This window comes from Chiloscyllium plagiosum, chromosome 2 (assembly GCF_004010195.1).
Source record: "Chiloscyllium plagiosum isolate BGI_BamShark_2017 chromosome 2, ASM401019v2, whole genome shotgun sequence".
NCBI lineage: Eukaryota > Metazoa > Chordata > Chondrichthyes > Orectolobiformes > Hemiscylliidae > Chiloscyllium > Chiloscyllium plagiosum.
In genome coordinates, this window is record NC_057711.1 from 104,753,256 (window position 1) to 104,771,759 (window position 18,504).

At 41.1% G+C, this 18,504-nt stretch overlaps 1 protein-coding gene across 3 annotated transcripts in view; it reads right to left on the reverse strand.

Annotated features, from left to right (window-relative positions):
* Nucleotides 1–18,504, reverse strand: part of LOC122562507 (neuronal acetylcholine receptor subunit beta-4-like) — a 53,228-nt gene that overhangs the window by 26,651 nt on the left and 8,073 nt on the right. For 2 of the 3 annotated variants that reach the window (XM_043715358.1, XM_043715375.1), the window contains exons 2-5: nt 13,641–13,786; nt 10,776–10,820; nt 4,067–4,176; nt 271–1,222 (exon numbers count right to left, since the gene is read on the reverse strand). In XM_043715358.1, coding sequence (XP_043571293.1) covers nt 271–1,222; nt 4,067–4,176; nt 10,776–10,820; nt 13,641–13,786 — 1,253 coding nt within the window. The remainder of the gene's footprint in view (nt 1–270; nt 1,223–4,066; nt 4,177–10,775; nt 10,821–13,640; nt 13,787–18,504) is intronic. The other variant, XM_043715367.1, reaches the window with a different exon arrangement.

The following is an 18,504-nucleotide window of genomic DNA, read 5'->3' on the forward strand; positions in this document are numbered from 1 at the left end:
TCTCTCTCCATGGATGCTGCCTGACCCACTGTGATCTCCAGAATTTTTTGTTTTCAGTTTTCTTGGCTCTTGTAAATGCCTATTGCTCGTTTGTCAAATTACTTGGCAAAACACTGTAAATTCAGTAGAATTTCTGCTGATTGTGATGCTGAAAATTAATCTTGAATTAAAACCCACATGTAATGGAACATTAACTTGCCTATTTTTCAATGTTCAGTAGTTTTATTTGCGTCCAGTGTTAAAACAAGAGGTAGAAAAAGATGAACTCACACTCTGATCATCATCTTCACTCTTCATATGTTCTGCTATGAATCTAACACCATCAACTGCCTCTTGAATGCTGGAATTGACCTTTGTTGATCCCTTCTTCCTTAGATCTTGATGGTCTGACAGATCTCCTAAATGCCAGCTGTATTCCTTTGTTGACTCTGGGTTGATGTAGCATGTTTGAACATCGGTGTGATCCTCCTGGCCATTTGGACAAGCTGATGTCTGCTCCCTGCTGATTCTGTCCTTCAGACTTCGAGTCTCTGGGCGCGTCATGAATAAGAGGGTGGGCAGCTTTTTGAGAAACATGTGCTTCACCCAATCGGGCATGGTGTGGGTACTGGGTGACCGATGGTGCACATTCAATACACAGACACTGGTAACTATTGAGAAGGTGACCAGCACCATGGTAAACATCAGGTATTTGCCTAACAGGGGCACATCCAGAGAGGTTGGAGGAACAATCTTGGAGATGAGCAGTAAGAAGACAGTTAATGCCAGCAGGACAGAAATGCAGAGCGTAATTTTCTCACCGCAATCTGAGGGCAAGTAGAACACCAGGATCGCAAGAGACGTTATCAGCACACAGGGGATGATCAGGTTAATGGTATAAAATAATGGCTTTCTCTTGATGATAAAATCATATGTAATATCAACATATGTTGGGTCAGTTGGTATCTCATTCCTTCTCCCTGGAAGGGAGACAATATCCCATTCCCCACTGGGTTTGAAGTCATCTCTGCTTGCAACGTCGCTGCTTAGGACTAAATCAATTTCAGTGCGATCGTATGTCCACGACCGAAATTTCAGGGTGCAGTTCTGCTGATCGAAAGGGAAGTGCTTCACTTCAATTCTGCAGGCGCTCTTATAGATGGCAGGAGGCAGCCAGAACACGTCTCCGTTGTTGTACACAATTGCATTCGTATAAAGCGACACTTCATAGGTTCCATCAGCACTGAAAGGAAAGAAAAAGGCCAAGAGAGCAGTTTATGACTAGGTTCTCAAAATAATTTGTGAGATTTAATCAATTCCTCGCCTCATCTGGCTGTAAGCTTCCATTGGTATGTCATCCTGACGGTATCACTACACCCCAAAGATTGCAATGGGTTCAAGAAGATGGTACACCACTAAAATCAAAAGGGCAATTAGAAATGGGCAATAAATGATGGACTAACCAGCAATGACCACATTCAATTTTAAAAAAAGCACTCCCAGGATTTGGGCATGTGTGGGTGAGAAGGGGCGTAAGAGGGAGGGAAGAGTGGTCACATTTCAGGACCAATTAAAAACAGTATAGTTCACAAAGTCTTGTATGTCAGATGCTTTCCAATTAAAGCATTTGATTGTATGAACTCAAGAGAAAGGGTTAACCTTTCTAATTCAGCTGCAGACCTATTAATAAAAAAGAAAATTGATCATCGGGCATTTATTGCTATTTATTTAACGTTATTTAATTAATTACTTCTTACTGACTTTTGGGAGTTTTATATGGAAACACAGAAAGTGAGGGAGAGAGACCTTGAGGGCTAGAAGGACAAAAAATAACCCCACCAATCTTTCATCTAGAAATTCATTCCGCACTTTCTATGTTTCTTGATACCTTTCCTGAAAGTAATTTTCCCTAGTTTATAGATGTCTCATGTTGTTCTACTTCATTGTTTAACTTGTTTAACTTAACACTTGTTTAACTTAAAGTACCGTTCCTGACTGACTTCAGCAATCTTATTTGCCTCTATAGAATTATCTCTTGGAAGCCTGTTTCCAGGCTAAAGTGCTTAATTTTCTTTTCCTATCATTGAGACTTCAGGCACTAAGGATTGGTCTTGTAACCCCACTTTTTCTGTCCTACCTTCAGGTTGGGAAAGGAATTGGAGATCATGAATTGGACCAAAGCCGCTTGATTGCCTTGAAGATTTTCCACTGCTGGAGTCAACTATTAGTGGAAGAAGAGGATTATTCCCCAAATTTCTTCCTCCTTCATCTCCCAAAGAATCAAAGCCACAAGATGTAACGGAGTACTTTCTCACAAACTCGACACTCACAGCAGTTATTTGAGACATGGAGAAGTGTAGACAGGTGCCTCACCTTCAAAGCCCTCTTCCCATTGTCAGCTTGTAGTATTCAATTTATGAAGATGTGAAAATACTATGTAACAGTGGCCATATATTGAAACTATTTAAATGTTTAAATTGTGCTCATGAGGTCTGATTCTCATCATACACTACAATGCAGGGTAATTAGTGTAGCAATTAAATCAATAAACTGGCTCAGCAGTGCAAATAAAGATTAAAAATTCATTTAATATTGATATTACTGGTAGTAAAATAAAAATATGAAGTGCTTAGTTCTCAGCAAACATTTTAAAGTTCATGGATGATGCTGGGAAGGCCGTCACTGATTGTCCTTGATAGAGTAAGCCTCCTCTTTAACCATTATCGGCTTTGTGGTGAAGGCACCCAGCAGCGATGGTGAGTAAGGAATACCAGGATTTTAACCCAGCGACGACAAAAGAACAGCAATATAGGATATGACAATGGCACACTGGCGATATCACTGGACTGATAATCCAAAGCCCCAGGCTAATATACTGGGGATTCAACAGCGAAAGTGGAACTCAATAAACTCTGGAATAAAAGCCAATCTATTGGTGAACGTGTGCTGACTGCAAAACCCATCTTGTTCACTACTGTTGTATTAGGAAAGGACAGCAGCCATTTCATCTAGTCTGGCAGACATGTATTTCCAGGGCCTAAAGAATGCTGCTTATTCTTAACTGCCCACTGAAATGGCATGGAGAGTCAATTAGGGATGGGCATCAAATGCCAACCTTGTTAGAAGTGCCAACATCCCTTGCAAGAATGAACAAAAGAATTCTGAACTCAAAAGGCATCTTGAAGGTATCACTTTTCCTTGAACCTGCTACTCTTGCCCTTCTGGTTAGTAGAGGTCAGTGGTTTCAGAGTACATTTGAAGGAACTTTGGCAAGTTGCTTGTGAGCACTGCAGGTATGTTGCATTGATGATGGAGGAAGGGAATCCTTAAGGTGAATTTTAAGATCCATCAGCATTAGAACTTGGGATAACAAGTCAAGTCTAAATTGTAATCTGAAAAATCCTGAGGTACACTTCCAGAAAATAGCATTCCCCACTGGGAGAGAGTAAAATATGTGACTCTTCAGAGCCACTGGATTGATAAAGCACAGAAGCTCTTATCTGGTGCCAATCTTCTGCATTTTCCCCAATTTCTATTCAAATAATCATCCAATGCCCTCTTGAATGCCTCAATTCACGCAACTTCAAAGATTCTCTGCATTTACAATTACTCGTTTTATAATGTGGAGGTGCCAGTGTTGGACTGGGGTGGATAAAGTTAAAAATTACCCAACACCAGGTTATAATCCAGCAGGTTTATTTGGAAGCAATAGGAAGCTACTGTTATTTTTAACTGTTTTTATGATGAGATATTTTAGTCACCTCTTAAATATATTTTTATAGATAAATTTTAATGAACCTGTTCAGACATGTTATACCTCTAAGACTTGAACCCAAGCCTGCTGGTTCAGAGGTAGGGACCCTACCATTCCTACACAACAGCCCAAAGCTGCTCTTGCTGATGGTTGAACTCACATCCTGAGCATTTCATTCACCTCTATACTGTCACTATAATATCATGAATTTACCAAACTTGCCACTCCAGTCAGACATTTTGCACATTATGGTCTGAGTATAGTACATAATTGCCAGGTAACACAAAAGGGCCATCAAATCAAGAGGGGCAAAATGACAAAATAGTGACTTACTTGTTATATAACACTATATCAGGGAGCCAAAGATGTCGAGAAGATATTCTGAGTTTATCGATCCCTTCATAGTTTGCAGGATCCCATCTTAGTCTATAGTCATTCCATTCCTATTTGAACAATTATACATCATGAATGATTAAAAGGTAAATTTTACATTTTTGTTAAATACCATTATGGCAATAGATCAGGTAGGAGTTCAATAAGAGTGTTTCAATATTGGTCTTTTCAAAGACAGGTGATGAAGCATCTAAACATTTAATTGAAGAATGATGGCCAATGAAAAATCTGCTGTATCAAATTGAATGCGTTAACTATGGTGCAATTCCCATTCTTCAAAAATGAGATTCTTCACATTTTGTCTGTTGCACATGATGTTTAAGGGCAGCACAGTGGTTTGCATTGCTACCTCACAGTACTCTGGATTTGAGTTCAATTCCAGTGGAAAACAATGAGAAATTATGAAACAAAGGGCTGAGTATTGCTCATTTTGGCCAATTTGGAGTTGCATTGCATTTTCTTTTAGACAATTTCTTTGACAGTTTTATCAAACTTGCTACATTAATTACCTACTGTACCCTTATGGCATCTGTCATGTCCAATTTACAATTCCATTTTACCATGCACTGTTCCCAGAGCAACTTTTCACTCAGCCGATATTTGCCCAAAGACCAGCACTCCTTGCATTCACAACATCTTTTAAAGGCTGCTGTACAATAGGACAACTGGAAAGAACCAGGCACATTGAGGTTCAACAGCTGTCAGCTTCACAGTTACCAGGAAAGGATGGCCTTCCACTACTAGAGCCCTCAGGTCCTGTTCTAGCACAGTTCCATCACAGTGTCCTGACACATGTGAAGCCTGCATCTGTATTGTGCCTCACATCCCCAGGAAAAGGATTTGGGAGTGAGAAAACTCTGGGCCTCCTGCACACCCCATACATTGTGAGGGGCCCTGTAGCATCGACTGCTCCCTGAGCTGGGTGCTATTGGCTCAATGGGAGTCTGCTACTGCTCCTGGGCTTGCCATTGACCCTGTTCCTGCTTCAAATGTGAGGACTGCAGATGCAAAGTCTGGATTAGAGTGGTGCTGAAAAAGCACAGCAGGCCAGGCAGCATCCGAGGAGCAGGAAAATCGACATTTCGGGCAAAAGCGCTTCATCAGGAATGAAGGCAGGGAGCCTCAGAGGTGGAGAGATAAATGAGAGGGAGGTGGGCTGGGGAGAAGGTAGCAAAGAGTACAATAGGTGGACAGGGGTGGGGATGATGGCGATAGGTCAGAGAGGAGGGTAGAGCGGATAGGTGGGAAGGAAGATTGGCAGGTCTGGAGGAAGTGGGAGGATTTGAAGGAAAAATTGTTAAGGGTGAGAACCAGTTCAGCCAAACGAATGAGAGTGTCAGTGGAAGGGTACTGTTGGGGACGTCGGGAGAGGAAGAAATGGAGGGCCCACTTCCTCTAGACGAAAGTGGTAGCCATGGGCACTCACATGGGCCCCAGCTATGCCTGTCTCTTTGTCAGCTACGTAGAATAGTCCATCTTCCGTAGTTACACTGGCACCACTCCCCACCTCTTCCTCTGCTACATTGATGACTGCATCGGCGCCACCTCGTGCTCCCGTGAGGTTGAGCAGTTCATTAACTTCACCAACACATTCCAACCTGACCTCCCCTTCCTGGACCTCTCCATCTCCATCAATGACAACCGACTTGACACTGACATTTTTTACAAGCCTACCGACTCCCATTGCTACCTGGGTTACACCTCTTCCCACCCTACCTCCTGCAAAAATGCTATCCCGTATTCCCAATTCCTCCGCCTCCGCCGTATCTGCTCCCAGGAGGACTAGTTCCACCACAGAACACACCAGATGGCCTCCTTCTTTAAAGATCGCAATTTCCCTTCCCACATGGTTGAAGATGCCCTCCAATACATCTCACCCACATCCCGCACCTCCGCCCTCAAACCCAACCCCTCCAACCATAACAAGGATAGAACCCCCCTGGTCTTCACCTTCCACCATACCAACCTTCACATAAACCGCATATCCACCGACATTTCAGCCACCTCCAAACGGACCTCACCACCAGGGATATATTTCACTCCCCACCCCTTTCACTTTCCGCAAAGACCATTCCCTCTATGACAACCTGGCCAGGTCCACGCCCCCCAACAACCCACCCTCCCATCCTGGCACCTTCCCCTGCCACCGCAGGAATTGCAAAACCTGCGCCCACACCTCCCCCCTTGCCTCCATCCAAGGCCCCAAAGGAGCCTTCCACATCCATCAAAGTTTCACCTGCACATCCACCAATGTCATTTACTGTATCCGTTGCTCCTGATGCGGTCTCCTCCACATTGGCGAGACTGGACGCCTTCTTGCAGAGCGCTTTAGGGAACATCTCCTGGACACCTGCACCAATCAAACCCACCGCCCTGTGGATCAACAGTTCAACTCCCCCTGCCACTCTGCCGAGGGAATGCAGGTCCTGGGTCTCCTCCACTGCCACTCCCTCACCACCCAACGCCTGGAGGAAGAACGCCTCATCTTCCGCCTCGGAACACTTCAACTCCAGGGCATCAATGTGGACTTCACGTTTCCTCATTTCCCCTCCCCCCACCTTACCCCAGTTCCAACCTTCCAGCTCAGCACTGTCCTCATGACCTGTCCTACCTGGCAATCTTCCTTCCCACCTATCTGCTCCACCCTCCTCTCTGACCTATCACTGTCATCCCTACCCCCATATTTATCTCTCCACCCCAGAAATCTATGCCTTCATTCCTGATGAAGAGCTTTTGCCTGAAATTTCGATCTTCCTGCTCCTCTGATGCTGCCTGACCTGCTGTGCTTCTCCAGCACCACTCTAGTCCAGACCCTGTTCCTGCTGCATCTGCTTTCATTTTCTCAGGTAGTCAGTCACAGTCACCAACAGTCGAGAGTGTAGTGCTGGAAAAGCACAGCAGGTCAGGCAGCATCTGAGGAGCAGGAGAATTGACGTTTCGGACAAAAGCCCTTCATCAGGAATGACATGTGCCCGAAATGACTATTCTACTGCTCCTCGGATGCTGTCTGACCTGCTGTGCTTTTCCAGCACGACACTTTCGACTCTGAGGTCCACCATCTGCAGTCCTCACTTTCTCCACAGTCACCAACATCCCAACAGTGGGGGGGTCCAGCACTCTCAGAGGAGAAGGCATGAGTTTCTCTGATCTCAGTGGAGTCATCAGTGGCATACCCTGTAGATGAGGCTGAGCACACTTCACCACGTACTGAAACACGCTGCACTCCTCGAATAAGAGACACGTGTCCATCGATGCAGCATTCCCTCTCATTGTCTTACTGGCTATGTGGGCCTCTGACACCCTTGTGTAACAGCAACTTCCAGACCAAAAGTCGTTGCCAAGATCGGTGTACTGATGTCAACTACCAAGTGTAGAACATTGAAGTGGCTGTATGTGTTTACAGCCACACAGCTTCGAGGGAATATTGCTTGGGCGGAACAGTCTAGGGACTGTGCTTGTGAGTAATGTTACTGGGGCTCACTGCCAATAGCAACCTCTCCTCAACTGCACTGAGCACTAAACCTCACCCAGTTTTCGACATGGCCATGCTTAAATTAACGTGCAAGGTCTTTGCTGTACAAGAAGCTGGTACATGCTGTAGGTGTTAACAGCAAGATGTTCCCCATCCCACAGATACCAACTAAGAAGGTGGCTGTGTGTGTGGCTATGCAAAAGACAGCGCTGATAAACTTTGGCTCTGGTTGTAGCGCTAATGCACTAAAAACTATGGCAGGGAAGGCAATGTGAGGCATGAATGCTGTGATCATGAAGATAGATACTAATCGTGTGAGTATTAAGACAGGAAGCAAGGAGCCTTGTAAAACAGCCTTGTCCAATCTGTGAGCTGGATTCTGGCCCCGTATGTAAAATATCCCTAAGTAGCTTTCCAATGCTCAATGCCAATGCATTCTGCAATGAAAAGCAATATCCTGTAGGTTTTGTGCTTTGTGAACAACCTGCCTGGAGAGGTGCCACAATATGTTGGCAGATTCTGGAAGCCAATGTCTGTGGAGAAGGTGCGCATTTGGCTGGTTTCTGGGGACAAAGGGTGCATGTGACTGGTGAAGGTGGTTTCAGAGCCAGCAGCGAGGTGAATTCCTCAGGTCCCTGCTCTTGTTTCCATGTGATTTACCCAATGTCTAGACTTTTGAAAGAATTTGGTAAGATAGAAAGCTGAATATTGAAGAGGTGAATTGTATTGTCAACAAGGCATTTAGCAAGTAACAATCCCCTTAACTGGCAACTTGTTGTTGCCTGGTGACGAGCTCACCACACTACATATGAAAACCATAAAAGATGGAATGAGTTGCTCCCACCATTGAGATAGGCCTCACTGGGCTTCTCATCAAATTCACATCTGATTCACATATCTTGCTACAGCCCATATTGCTTAGACCCCTTCAAGATTCCACCCATAAGGATAAAAAAAAGCTAATTAAATAAATTCCATTTTTAGCTAAATAAAAGAAAATACTGCAGAATAATCAGAATGGAAATTCAACTTTTGAAGAAGTCATATCAGATTCAAAACATTAACTCTGTTTCTCTTTCTATAGGTGGCTGCCAGATTGGCTGCGTTTTTCTCGCACTTTCTGTTATTATTCCATTTCGAGTTGTCTGTTACAATTTAATCTACAGTTGTGCCATCATGTGACTCTTTGTTGACAGTTTGCTGATTGTCATTAACAGGAGCTCCCACTGACTTATATGTTGAAACCTATGCCCAAGCTGCATTGTTGGTAGTGATGTCTTTTGGATGAAATATAAAATCAGGCCTCTCTTGTACTTGTGGGCGGGCACAAAAGATCCCATAACACTACTTTGAAGAAGCATGGGTGAGTATTTCATCGTGCTATGACCAATAACACTCAACTAACACAGCAAAAACAGATGATCACATTGCTGTTTGTGGGAGCTCACTGCATATACATAGGCTGCTGCATTTCCTATATCATAACAGTGACTGCACTTCAAAAGTACTTCACTGGCAGTAAAATGCTTTGGGATGTCCTGTGCATATCAATAGTACTATACAAATAAAAGTCTTTCTTTTCTCTATCACATTCTAGACATCTGCAAAATAAGACACTTAAGACAGAAGCACCTTTCGATAAAAAAATTCTACCATAAATGTAATAAAATAGTACAGTTGTGAATATGACACTCACACACAGTCCATAACAGCCAGTTTTCTGTGTCATATTTGGAGTTAGGTGGTTCAGATTCAAATTCTGTTTAGATAACTTTGAGGAAAGTGGCAAAGATATCGAATGAAATTTGTCTGTCCTACTTCACATTATTGCACAATCTGCAGCATTCCTCTTTCATTATGTACGTTCTCCATCACTACAGATATTTATCATTGTCGATGCATGCTCCCAACCACTTTAATGATCTGATGAAAGACTTTCTTCTGCTTGCTAGATAATGTTACAGAGATGAAACAGGTCATCAATGGGATAATGAGCACTGGTGTCAGAAAATGAAAGTGGGGTCATCTAGGAGACCAGAGTTCTGAAGAGTCTGCTTCAATTTTGGGGAAAGACAATGTTAATGGTCCCAATTTCTGACTAAGGTAAATTTACGACTGGTTCTGAACTGGATTTTGAACAAGGTAACAACAGATGGCAGTGAAAGAGTTAAGAATGGCTTTGGAAAGGTCGGTGTCATTAGCATATACATGGAACCTGATCCCAGAACTTTGGATTATGGTGTCAAGGTACAGTTTAAAGGCTTTAGTAAGGTAAAGTGACAATGGATAAACCTTTAAACAATTTTAGATGGGATATTGATGATGCCGTCGAAGGAGATGCCAGAATGAAAGATGTTTTGGTGAACTAATAACAGCCATTTCCGAGATCTGGCTAAAGGGGAAATGTTTACGATGGATGATGTGGCCCAACATGTGGATGGATGTATAACTCAAGAAGAACAATGAGGGACACTACAATATGATCACACTCCCACTGAATGTAATTTGTGGCCTTGGTTTGAAGGCCATATTCAGAAATAGCATGAGGACAGGGAATGAATGAGAAACAAATTCTGTGTTAGGGCAGATTGGGATCGTGGAGGAAGGATTAGAATGGTGGCCAGGAAGTGGGCCTTCAGTAGAAGTAACTTATAGGAAAAAGTGACAAAGAAGCTGATAAGTTCCTGGCACTTGTTGGATGTTAAGTCAGAGTAAGCAAGAAAGAGTGATTTAAGGAGTTGTTTCTTTGTGGGAAAAGAGGTCACACATCATCTCTACATGTATTTGGAAAAGTGAATATTCAGTCTGTGCTCTTGATGATTCTATATCCTGAAGCAAGAGTCTAAGTTGGCTTCCTTTCAATGCAATTCATTTTAATACAGGTTGTTCTGCTCTAACATGACAGTTGTGTTCCTTTGCAACCTCGTGCTTTGGAAAACCACTATTGAAAATTGCACTGTTATTTGCTTCTTGCATATGAGATTATTATTCAGATGTAGTATGAAGAATATATGTTAACGTAAGCAACAGTCATCTTCTGAACCAAAATACAAGGCCTCATTCAAATAGGTTGATAGAATTCTTAATTAAGTATAGATTCAAATTACACATTTGGCTCATCATGGTTCCAATATTTCAAACGTGTGATTGAGCACATTCAGGATAAATCATACAAACCTGGGTGAGCCAGGCATTTGTTGTCATTATCTGTTCCCTCTCATTCTGGAGAAAAATAAAAATCACATAAAAATATCTTCAGAAATCACTGCAAATTGTACACGCAAAGGCATATTCATGTACATCAGCAAAGTGTTATGATATAATTAAAATTGAAAACATGAGCAAAATATCATTCAACAGATGAATAGACTGTCATCATTTAAAGTGTTACATCAGGAAAACCCCACATCTGTGGTTTCTCTTTGATTTTCACTGTTCCTTTCAGTGCAATACCATTACAATGGCTCTATAAATTGTGGAATTTTAAGCACAAATGACATTCAGTACCAAGAGAGTTACTGCAATCATTTGCATTGGTTTTACAATCATCACATGAGAAGCAGGCCCTATTCATAAAATTTACCACATCCCTAAGGGTGAGTTAATTATCAGTGCAGGTTTAAGCTACTTGTCCTCATTTAATGGACATTGTTCGACTCCCCTCCCACCCCAACCCAACCCCTACAACAGGCTTGCAACTAAAGATGTAAATACACAGCGAACCATGAGTCATGGCTTTGCATCAATGCCTCTTCAGTGGACCTGGCATGTGTTAGACTGGTTTCATTCAAACTGACTCCTCTGGTGCTGTCTTTCCTGCCAAGACAGTTATATTGGCAATGAAATCCAGAATAGAGGGATATCCTGACTCTGAAGTACCCTATTGAGCATGGAATTATCACCAGCTGGACTGGCATGGAGATCATCAAGTATTACATCTTCCAGAGTTGCCACTGAAGAATAACTAGCCCTGCCCATAGAAGCACCATGAATTCCAAAACCAACAGAGGATAAATGACATAGGTTGTGTTCGAGACCTTCTGTGGCCCTTCCAGGTTACGTTGCCACCTGTTCGACTATGTGAATGGTGGAACTATGAGTATAATATTGGCGTGGGGATGCTGTCACCAACTCATTCCATTGCAAAGTTTGTGCCCTGCAACCTTCCCCCTATCTGGGTTGTCCAATGTCATGACCTGACCCATCTCATGAAGTATTTGACAGAAAAAGGCTAGACTTTCATCACCAGACTTGAGAGAGAAATTAGCTGTGATATCAAGGAGAAGCTCTGCTATGTCACAATGGACTTTGAACAGGAGATGGCTACTGCTGTTTCCTTCTGCTCATTTGAAAAGAACCAAGATCTAACTATGTGATAGACAGGTAATTAGCATTATCAATGAGCAATTCAAACACCTTCTCTCAAACACTTTTCTTCCATCTGGAATTCTATGGTAGACCTGAAATTACATCCAACTCCATCAGAAAGCATGACATTGATATCAGAAAGAATCAATAAACAAACCTTTCTTGTCCAGAGCTACCACTGTGTATCACCGTACTGGAGCTATGGCATGCCAAAGGAGATAACAACTCTCTCTCCAAGAACATGAAAATCTAGATTATTTCCTGACCTCATTGTAAATACTCAGTCTAGACTGAAAGGCCCTATCCTGGCTTTTCTCTCCAGCTTCCAGCAGATGTGAATTAGCAAGCAGGAATATAATAAATCACATTTCATGGTGCAGCTTAATTGCTTCTAAATGGACTGTCATGATGATTGCATGGGATAAACTGGTAGGGCTTTAGTGCTAGTCTCATGGATAAAAATAGAATTGAGAAAATGTTGGTGGTACTTTTGGCAAGAAGCAACCAAGACATACTGCAATGCGTTCAAGGACTAAATTGTACATGTAGTTCTTCCAAATATTAATATAAAGGATCGTATTTTCTAAGTTTCTTAAATTCTTTGCAAAGCCTGCCCAAAAGTGGCGTAAATCCTTAGCTTTGCATAATATTGCCTGGATGTAAATCATTCAACCACAAAAATGTCTTGTTTCATACTTTCCATTTTAAACAGTCAATCCTTTTTGATTTCTGGACGTAAAGACTAATCTTTACATAATCATAAGTGAGGTTTGCATCACCTGTAAAGAAGATAGACCAGTTGAAACCTGCTGATGCCAATTTGTGGCACACTATAAAATAAATAAAGAAGGATACTAATGGACATGTCTAAAAGTTCTGAACTTAAGTTTCCTGCAAAACACAGAAACTGACTCTTGTACTTACATGTAACTAGAAAATATGTATGCATATTTAAACAAAATCACTAATTTAACATTACAGTAGCAGTCACCATAGTCCCACTCTCTCATTAGAAAGACAGATGACAACTAGTGGTGAGTTTCACCTGAGGGTCACCATGCCTCAGGGAAGGAGAGAGGATGAGCAGGCAGGGCTTTCACTGTAAACTCAGTTGGTATAAAAAGCCATGAACATAATGAATCTGATTTCCCCATCAAATCTCAAGGGCAGGGATTGTCAAATATTGATTAAGGAAGTCTCCTGGATGTATTTTAAGAATTCCCCAACTTCCCCAAATCTTTTACACAAATTATCCCAGGTAATCTTACATGTTTTAAGAAGATGACATCTCATTTTTTCAACTGCGAGGATCGAGAAGTTGAATGCATTTTTTTTTCTCCCTCAAGGCAACCCTATCATCTCAGAAATCAATTTCAATGCAGCAACTTTAAGTTAAAGATATTCTTCTTTACGTAAAATAGAGCTGCAGTCTCACCAAGGTACAATGCAATTACAGCAAGATTTTCTTGCCTTTATATCTCATAATCCTTGCAATAAATAATAACATACCACTTTTCCTGTTGCACTGAGGACACAGTACCAGTATGAGTTGATCTCATTGAATATTCCAGCCATGTTGTTAATCAATATTGCATTTTGCAATACATTCTTATAAAGTTGTGTTAATTTATGCATCACAGTAGCATTGTTTCAACTGAAACTGTATCCACTTACCACACTTATTAGCTGTGACAAGGACACTTTTATTGCAATGGTGACTATCTCGCTGCTGTTTTTTGCAGGTCTGATGAGTCTATTATAGCGATCCGGATGTAAAAGGTAGTTAGCTAGCCGCTCTTCTGCATTTTGAGGCAGGGCACCTATAAGATGAGAAAGTAAATTGATTTGAACAACATTGTTATGTATTTGATTTTTTATAACATGTCAATAATAGTGCAGAATTTCAAAATTGACAATTTAGAAGTTCTTCTAGCTTTAACTTCATTCCTATTTCAACTGTAGCAGGGTAACTGCATGATCTTAAAGAGTTCATGTGCAAAAAAACTCAACTATTTGAATTGGCATTTCAGGGTTACACTCATCAATGTGCCCAATGATATTTTTGGTTCACATAACATTGATGCTTACAGTGAGAGTCTGTTATGAGGCTACTGCTCAATCCTTCTTGTGCATTACTTGAATTTTCTGATTACAGGTTTCTGGAGAGTTTTAATTCCAGCCTTTATTTGTTGATGGAAGATAATAAAACCATAAATAATCAGCAAAATTTAGTAGTCTTAACATCATTATCAGGGTTTCAAACAGCCATGTTTTCGACATGGCTGAGTTATACAGCCGATGCCCATGTATTTGCTGTTAGCTACAGATATGTGTACATCAGTTAGTCACAATTCCTAAGGTTTTGTAAGAAGCGTAATTTTATTTTGTGCCTTTAAAAACTGTGGGCTGCAAGGAGAGCCAGCTGTTTTTAAAATGGGGATTTACCAGGACTGCTGCAAAAATTCACAGCAGAAAACCTAAAACTGATTGTGAAATTGCTATTGCGGTTATAGGTTCCTGCATTGTGCAGGTGATTGGGAGCTGAGCATTTATTTACAAGGGAAACTGACTGGCTTCAGCTAACTGGGCAGGTCAGAAATGGAAAGAAGTTACAGAGTCATAGACACTCAAAGTAGAAAAGATACAGAAGGATGTGCTGCAGTTCTTCCCAGCAGAAGTTGGCTGTTCTCTGCAGTACAAAAATATTAAAACTTGAAGAAAACCAGTTACCTTTCGTGCAGCAGGTATTGTGAGCTGTGACTTTTGAATTGACAAATCAAAGACATTTTGCAAATGAATCAGTCACTCTGTGCTTCTTACAAACCAGTGGAAGCTTTCAGAGAAAGATAACTGAACCCCATGGGCTTGGTGAGCTTAAATAGAATCATCCCTATAGCTGAATTGTGATGCAAGGACCACTGAACTAACTGTCCAGTTTTTTTCTACCTCCGCCAATAATTTATTTTCTTTATTTGCTTGTGTGTGTGTGTGTCTGAATAACAGGGAGTCTATGAGGGCATTAGAGTTTCAGCTAGTGCTATTATATGGCAATGGTTTATAACTGTTTATCTGCAGCTATAGTCTAACAATACTTACAATAAAAATTTTTATTTAGTACAGATACCTGGTCCACGTTTCCATTAAATGTGGTCTAAAAGTCAGGGAAATTGGGACTCAGTGTGTACCTTAGAACAAAACTACCATGTGATACAACTCTAAGAATAGTGTGACTCAATTTTACAGTGCAAAACCCTACTGGATTGTAACAGTCTCCCAAACATTGGTTCACCACTCCATGTAACATTCAATAAGCTTCTCAAAGCACCAACATCCTAATCCTCAAACCATTCACATTTGCAGTCACTCTGAATGAGAACAGGCAGTCTGCTACATGATTGTGCATATTGCTGACCAAGTAAAAGGTCCTCAAATTGACTTCACATAAAGTCTTCATAGCAGAGGTTAAAAATCATTGCCCTCCCCATTATGGAATGGCTTGATATGAATTGTTGAGAAACAAATATCTGGTACCCTTTGACAATGACAATACACACTGCAGCCATCCACACAAACCACAAGACTATTTGTTTCCAATATAGTGTATGAATAATTTTTCTTCCAAAGGTTCACACCCACAGAGTAAGAAAAAGCTTCCATCACTGAAATATTCAAGTTCCATTTTATATTATTTCTATTTGATAGCATTCATCATCAGGACTACTTTACGAGGTCATGCCTGGTTCACATGTTGTGGAGGTGCCGATGTTGGACTGGGGTGGACAAAGTTAAAAATCACACACAACACCAGGTTATAGTCCAACAGGTTTATTTGGAAGCACTAGTTTTCAGAGTGCTGCTTCTTCACAAGGTAACAAGTGGGGCAAGATCATAACACACAGAATTTATAGCAAAAGATCAGCGTTGTGCAACTGAAATGATCTGGTACTGCACTGAAAAATGTGTCACACTATTCCTAGAGTTGTACCAAGTGGTAAAGTTTTGTCCAATATATCGTTTTAATTGCATTACACCGTGATCTTTTGCTCTCAATACTGTATCTTATGATCCTGCCCCACTAGTTACCTGATGAAGGAACAGAGCTCTGAAAACTAGAAATTCCAAATAAACGTTTGGGCTATAACCTGGTGTTGTGTGATTTTTAACTATGCTGGCTTAGTTAGTGCTGTCCTTATAAGTCTTGATGGTGTTTGAATATTAGTCTGTGATACTGACACAACTTAAGCAGGAGCAGATTCCACAGGTAGCAGTAAAGGTGCTAACTCATTGCACAACCCATTCTTCCACTCATGTTTCAGTCAGAATGCTTTGTACAAGGATGAACAGGAGACCGTAAACCTTGCGGCGAATTTGCTTTTATCATAATTTTGCCAAAGTGGTAAACCACTCTTTCAGAGTCCCTGATCAGTTTGACATAGATTTTGGAATTACCAGTAAATGGTGAATTAGTCATAGCTACAGAGGTTGTGAATCGCAATTGATAGTATTTCCATCAGAATCAGAGGCTGCGAGCTTGAGGGGTCTGAGAATGTAATACAGTGTAGCACTGAAACCTAAAGGAAGCAATTGACAAAATGATAATGTCGATAGACAGTCCAAGGATGTCTCTCTGTTCTGGAAAGCTAACAGCTTTATTAAGATTGAAAAGGGGATTGAACAATGACCATCCATGACTTCTGATACAACTGAATGAAAAGTCTGCATAACCATTTTAAAAGAAGCAACTTAAACACTGAGAACATTATTCCAAGGTGGCAATAGAGTAGGGCTCCTGAACTAAAGCTCTGACCAGTTTTCTTTCTTCTTTTCTCACTTTTTTTCTTCAGTTTTTTATAATGTTTATTTTCTCGCTTCTTACCTTCTGGAGGGAGCTCGGTCGTGAGGGCAGCAGCAACAATAGCAGCAGCGAGGGGACTTTGCCAGTTGGCCATGAGGTAGTTGATGCTCCCAAGCAGAAATCAGGTGGTCGGTGGCAACATGGAAGTGGCTGGCGGCCTGGAGTGGCACCAGAGTGGGACTCTGGCGATCTGTGGTGAGATGGCAGCATGGAGGCATGGGAATCGAGAGATCAAGCCAAACACAGGAGAGAGATCAAGCCCTTTTGGGGACCACCAAACATGGAGGGACTGCAGGCCCATGGCTAAAGAAGGACTGTAATTTGGAACTTTTAACTTTATTTCTTCTTTACTACTTTATGCTGACAAGAACTGTGACATTGAACTTTTAACTTGTTTCATTATTTTTCAAATCTTTATGTAAGATTTTGATTCTCGGTACCTTGTACCTAAGATGGCGCCATGAATGGCGACATGGTAAACTTTTCACTGTGCTCCTGTATCCCTGTAGTTGATTACAAGTGACATTAAAACCCAATTTGTATTCAAAGTTAATGAATGTCAGATGTAGATAATATTAACTTTTCGAGCAACAGAGGCCCAGAGCAATTTTGTACTGTGCAATGATTCTTCCAAATAACTGAAACAGACACTACACCATCTGTAATTGCAGTGAAAATGTTCTACATTTCACTGCAAATAGCTCTTTAACTGACAAAAATACATTTGTAATTATCAGGAACTACATGGGCATTAGTTGTATAAGTGGTTGCCTTCAGCCACATGGAAAGTATGCTCATTAGAAAGTTTGATAATGATGTAATGAGTACTGAATTTTGATTGTTATTTATGAATTTATTATCCATTGTCAATGAATAAGGATTGAGATTAAAGCTTTCCAAGAACTTGTATTTAGAGGGGTCAAGTGCCACGTGAAAAGGATTGAGCAGCAGATTCATCAAATTATAACTGTAAGCTTCAATGTTATATGGACTAAAACAAAAGTTAATGTAAGTACATTGACCTTCAAATGCTAATTCAAATAATTAAGCTTTATTGTATCTCTTTAAAATCATATTTCCCTCAGATTCTGTTGGTAGAACTCTTACCCTTGGTTCAGAAATTTTTTGGTTCAAGTCTCACCCCAGGTCCTATGTGTATTAATCCAGAATAATAGCCCAGGACACTGCAGAGAGGAGACTGCACCATCAGAGCAGTCACCTTTTGGATGAGAGTGCAGATATTTTCTAATCAACCTGCTTAGACCTCTGGAACAGGTGGGACTTGAGCCCAAGCGACCAGGCTCAGAGGCAGGAACACTACCATTGTAGCACAAGAACTCTCTTGGAGGAAGTTATAAACTAAGGCTCTCAGGAATCATAATCTCTTGGGGGGGGGCATAAGAGATACAAAGGCATTCTTTCAACAAATAATGGGGAAATTATGCCTAGTGTGGATGCTGAGATTCATCCCAGAATATTATAAAAACTGTTCATTTTGATCATTATCACACTGCTCTTTGTGGGAGCTGGCAGTGTACAAATTGGCAGTGTATTTCCTACTATACAACATGACTGTGCTTTAAAACAGTGGTTCTTGACTGTCAAGCACTTTGGAACACCATGATAGGAACTTTATAAATGAAAACCTTTCTTTGATTTACAAACCAACTATCATCATTTATG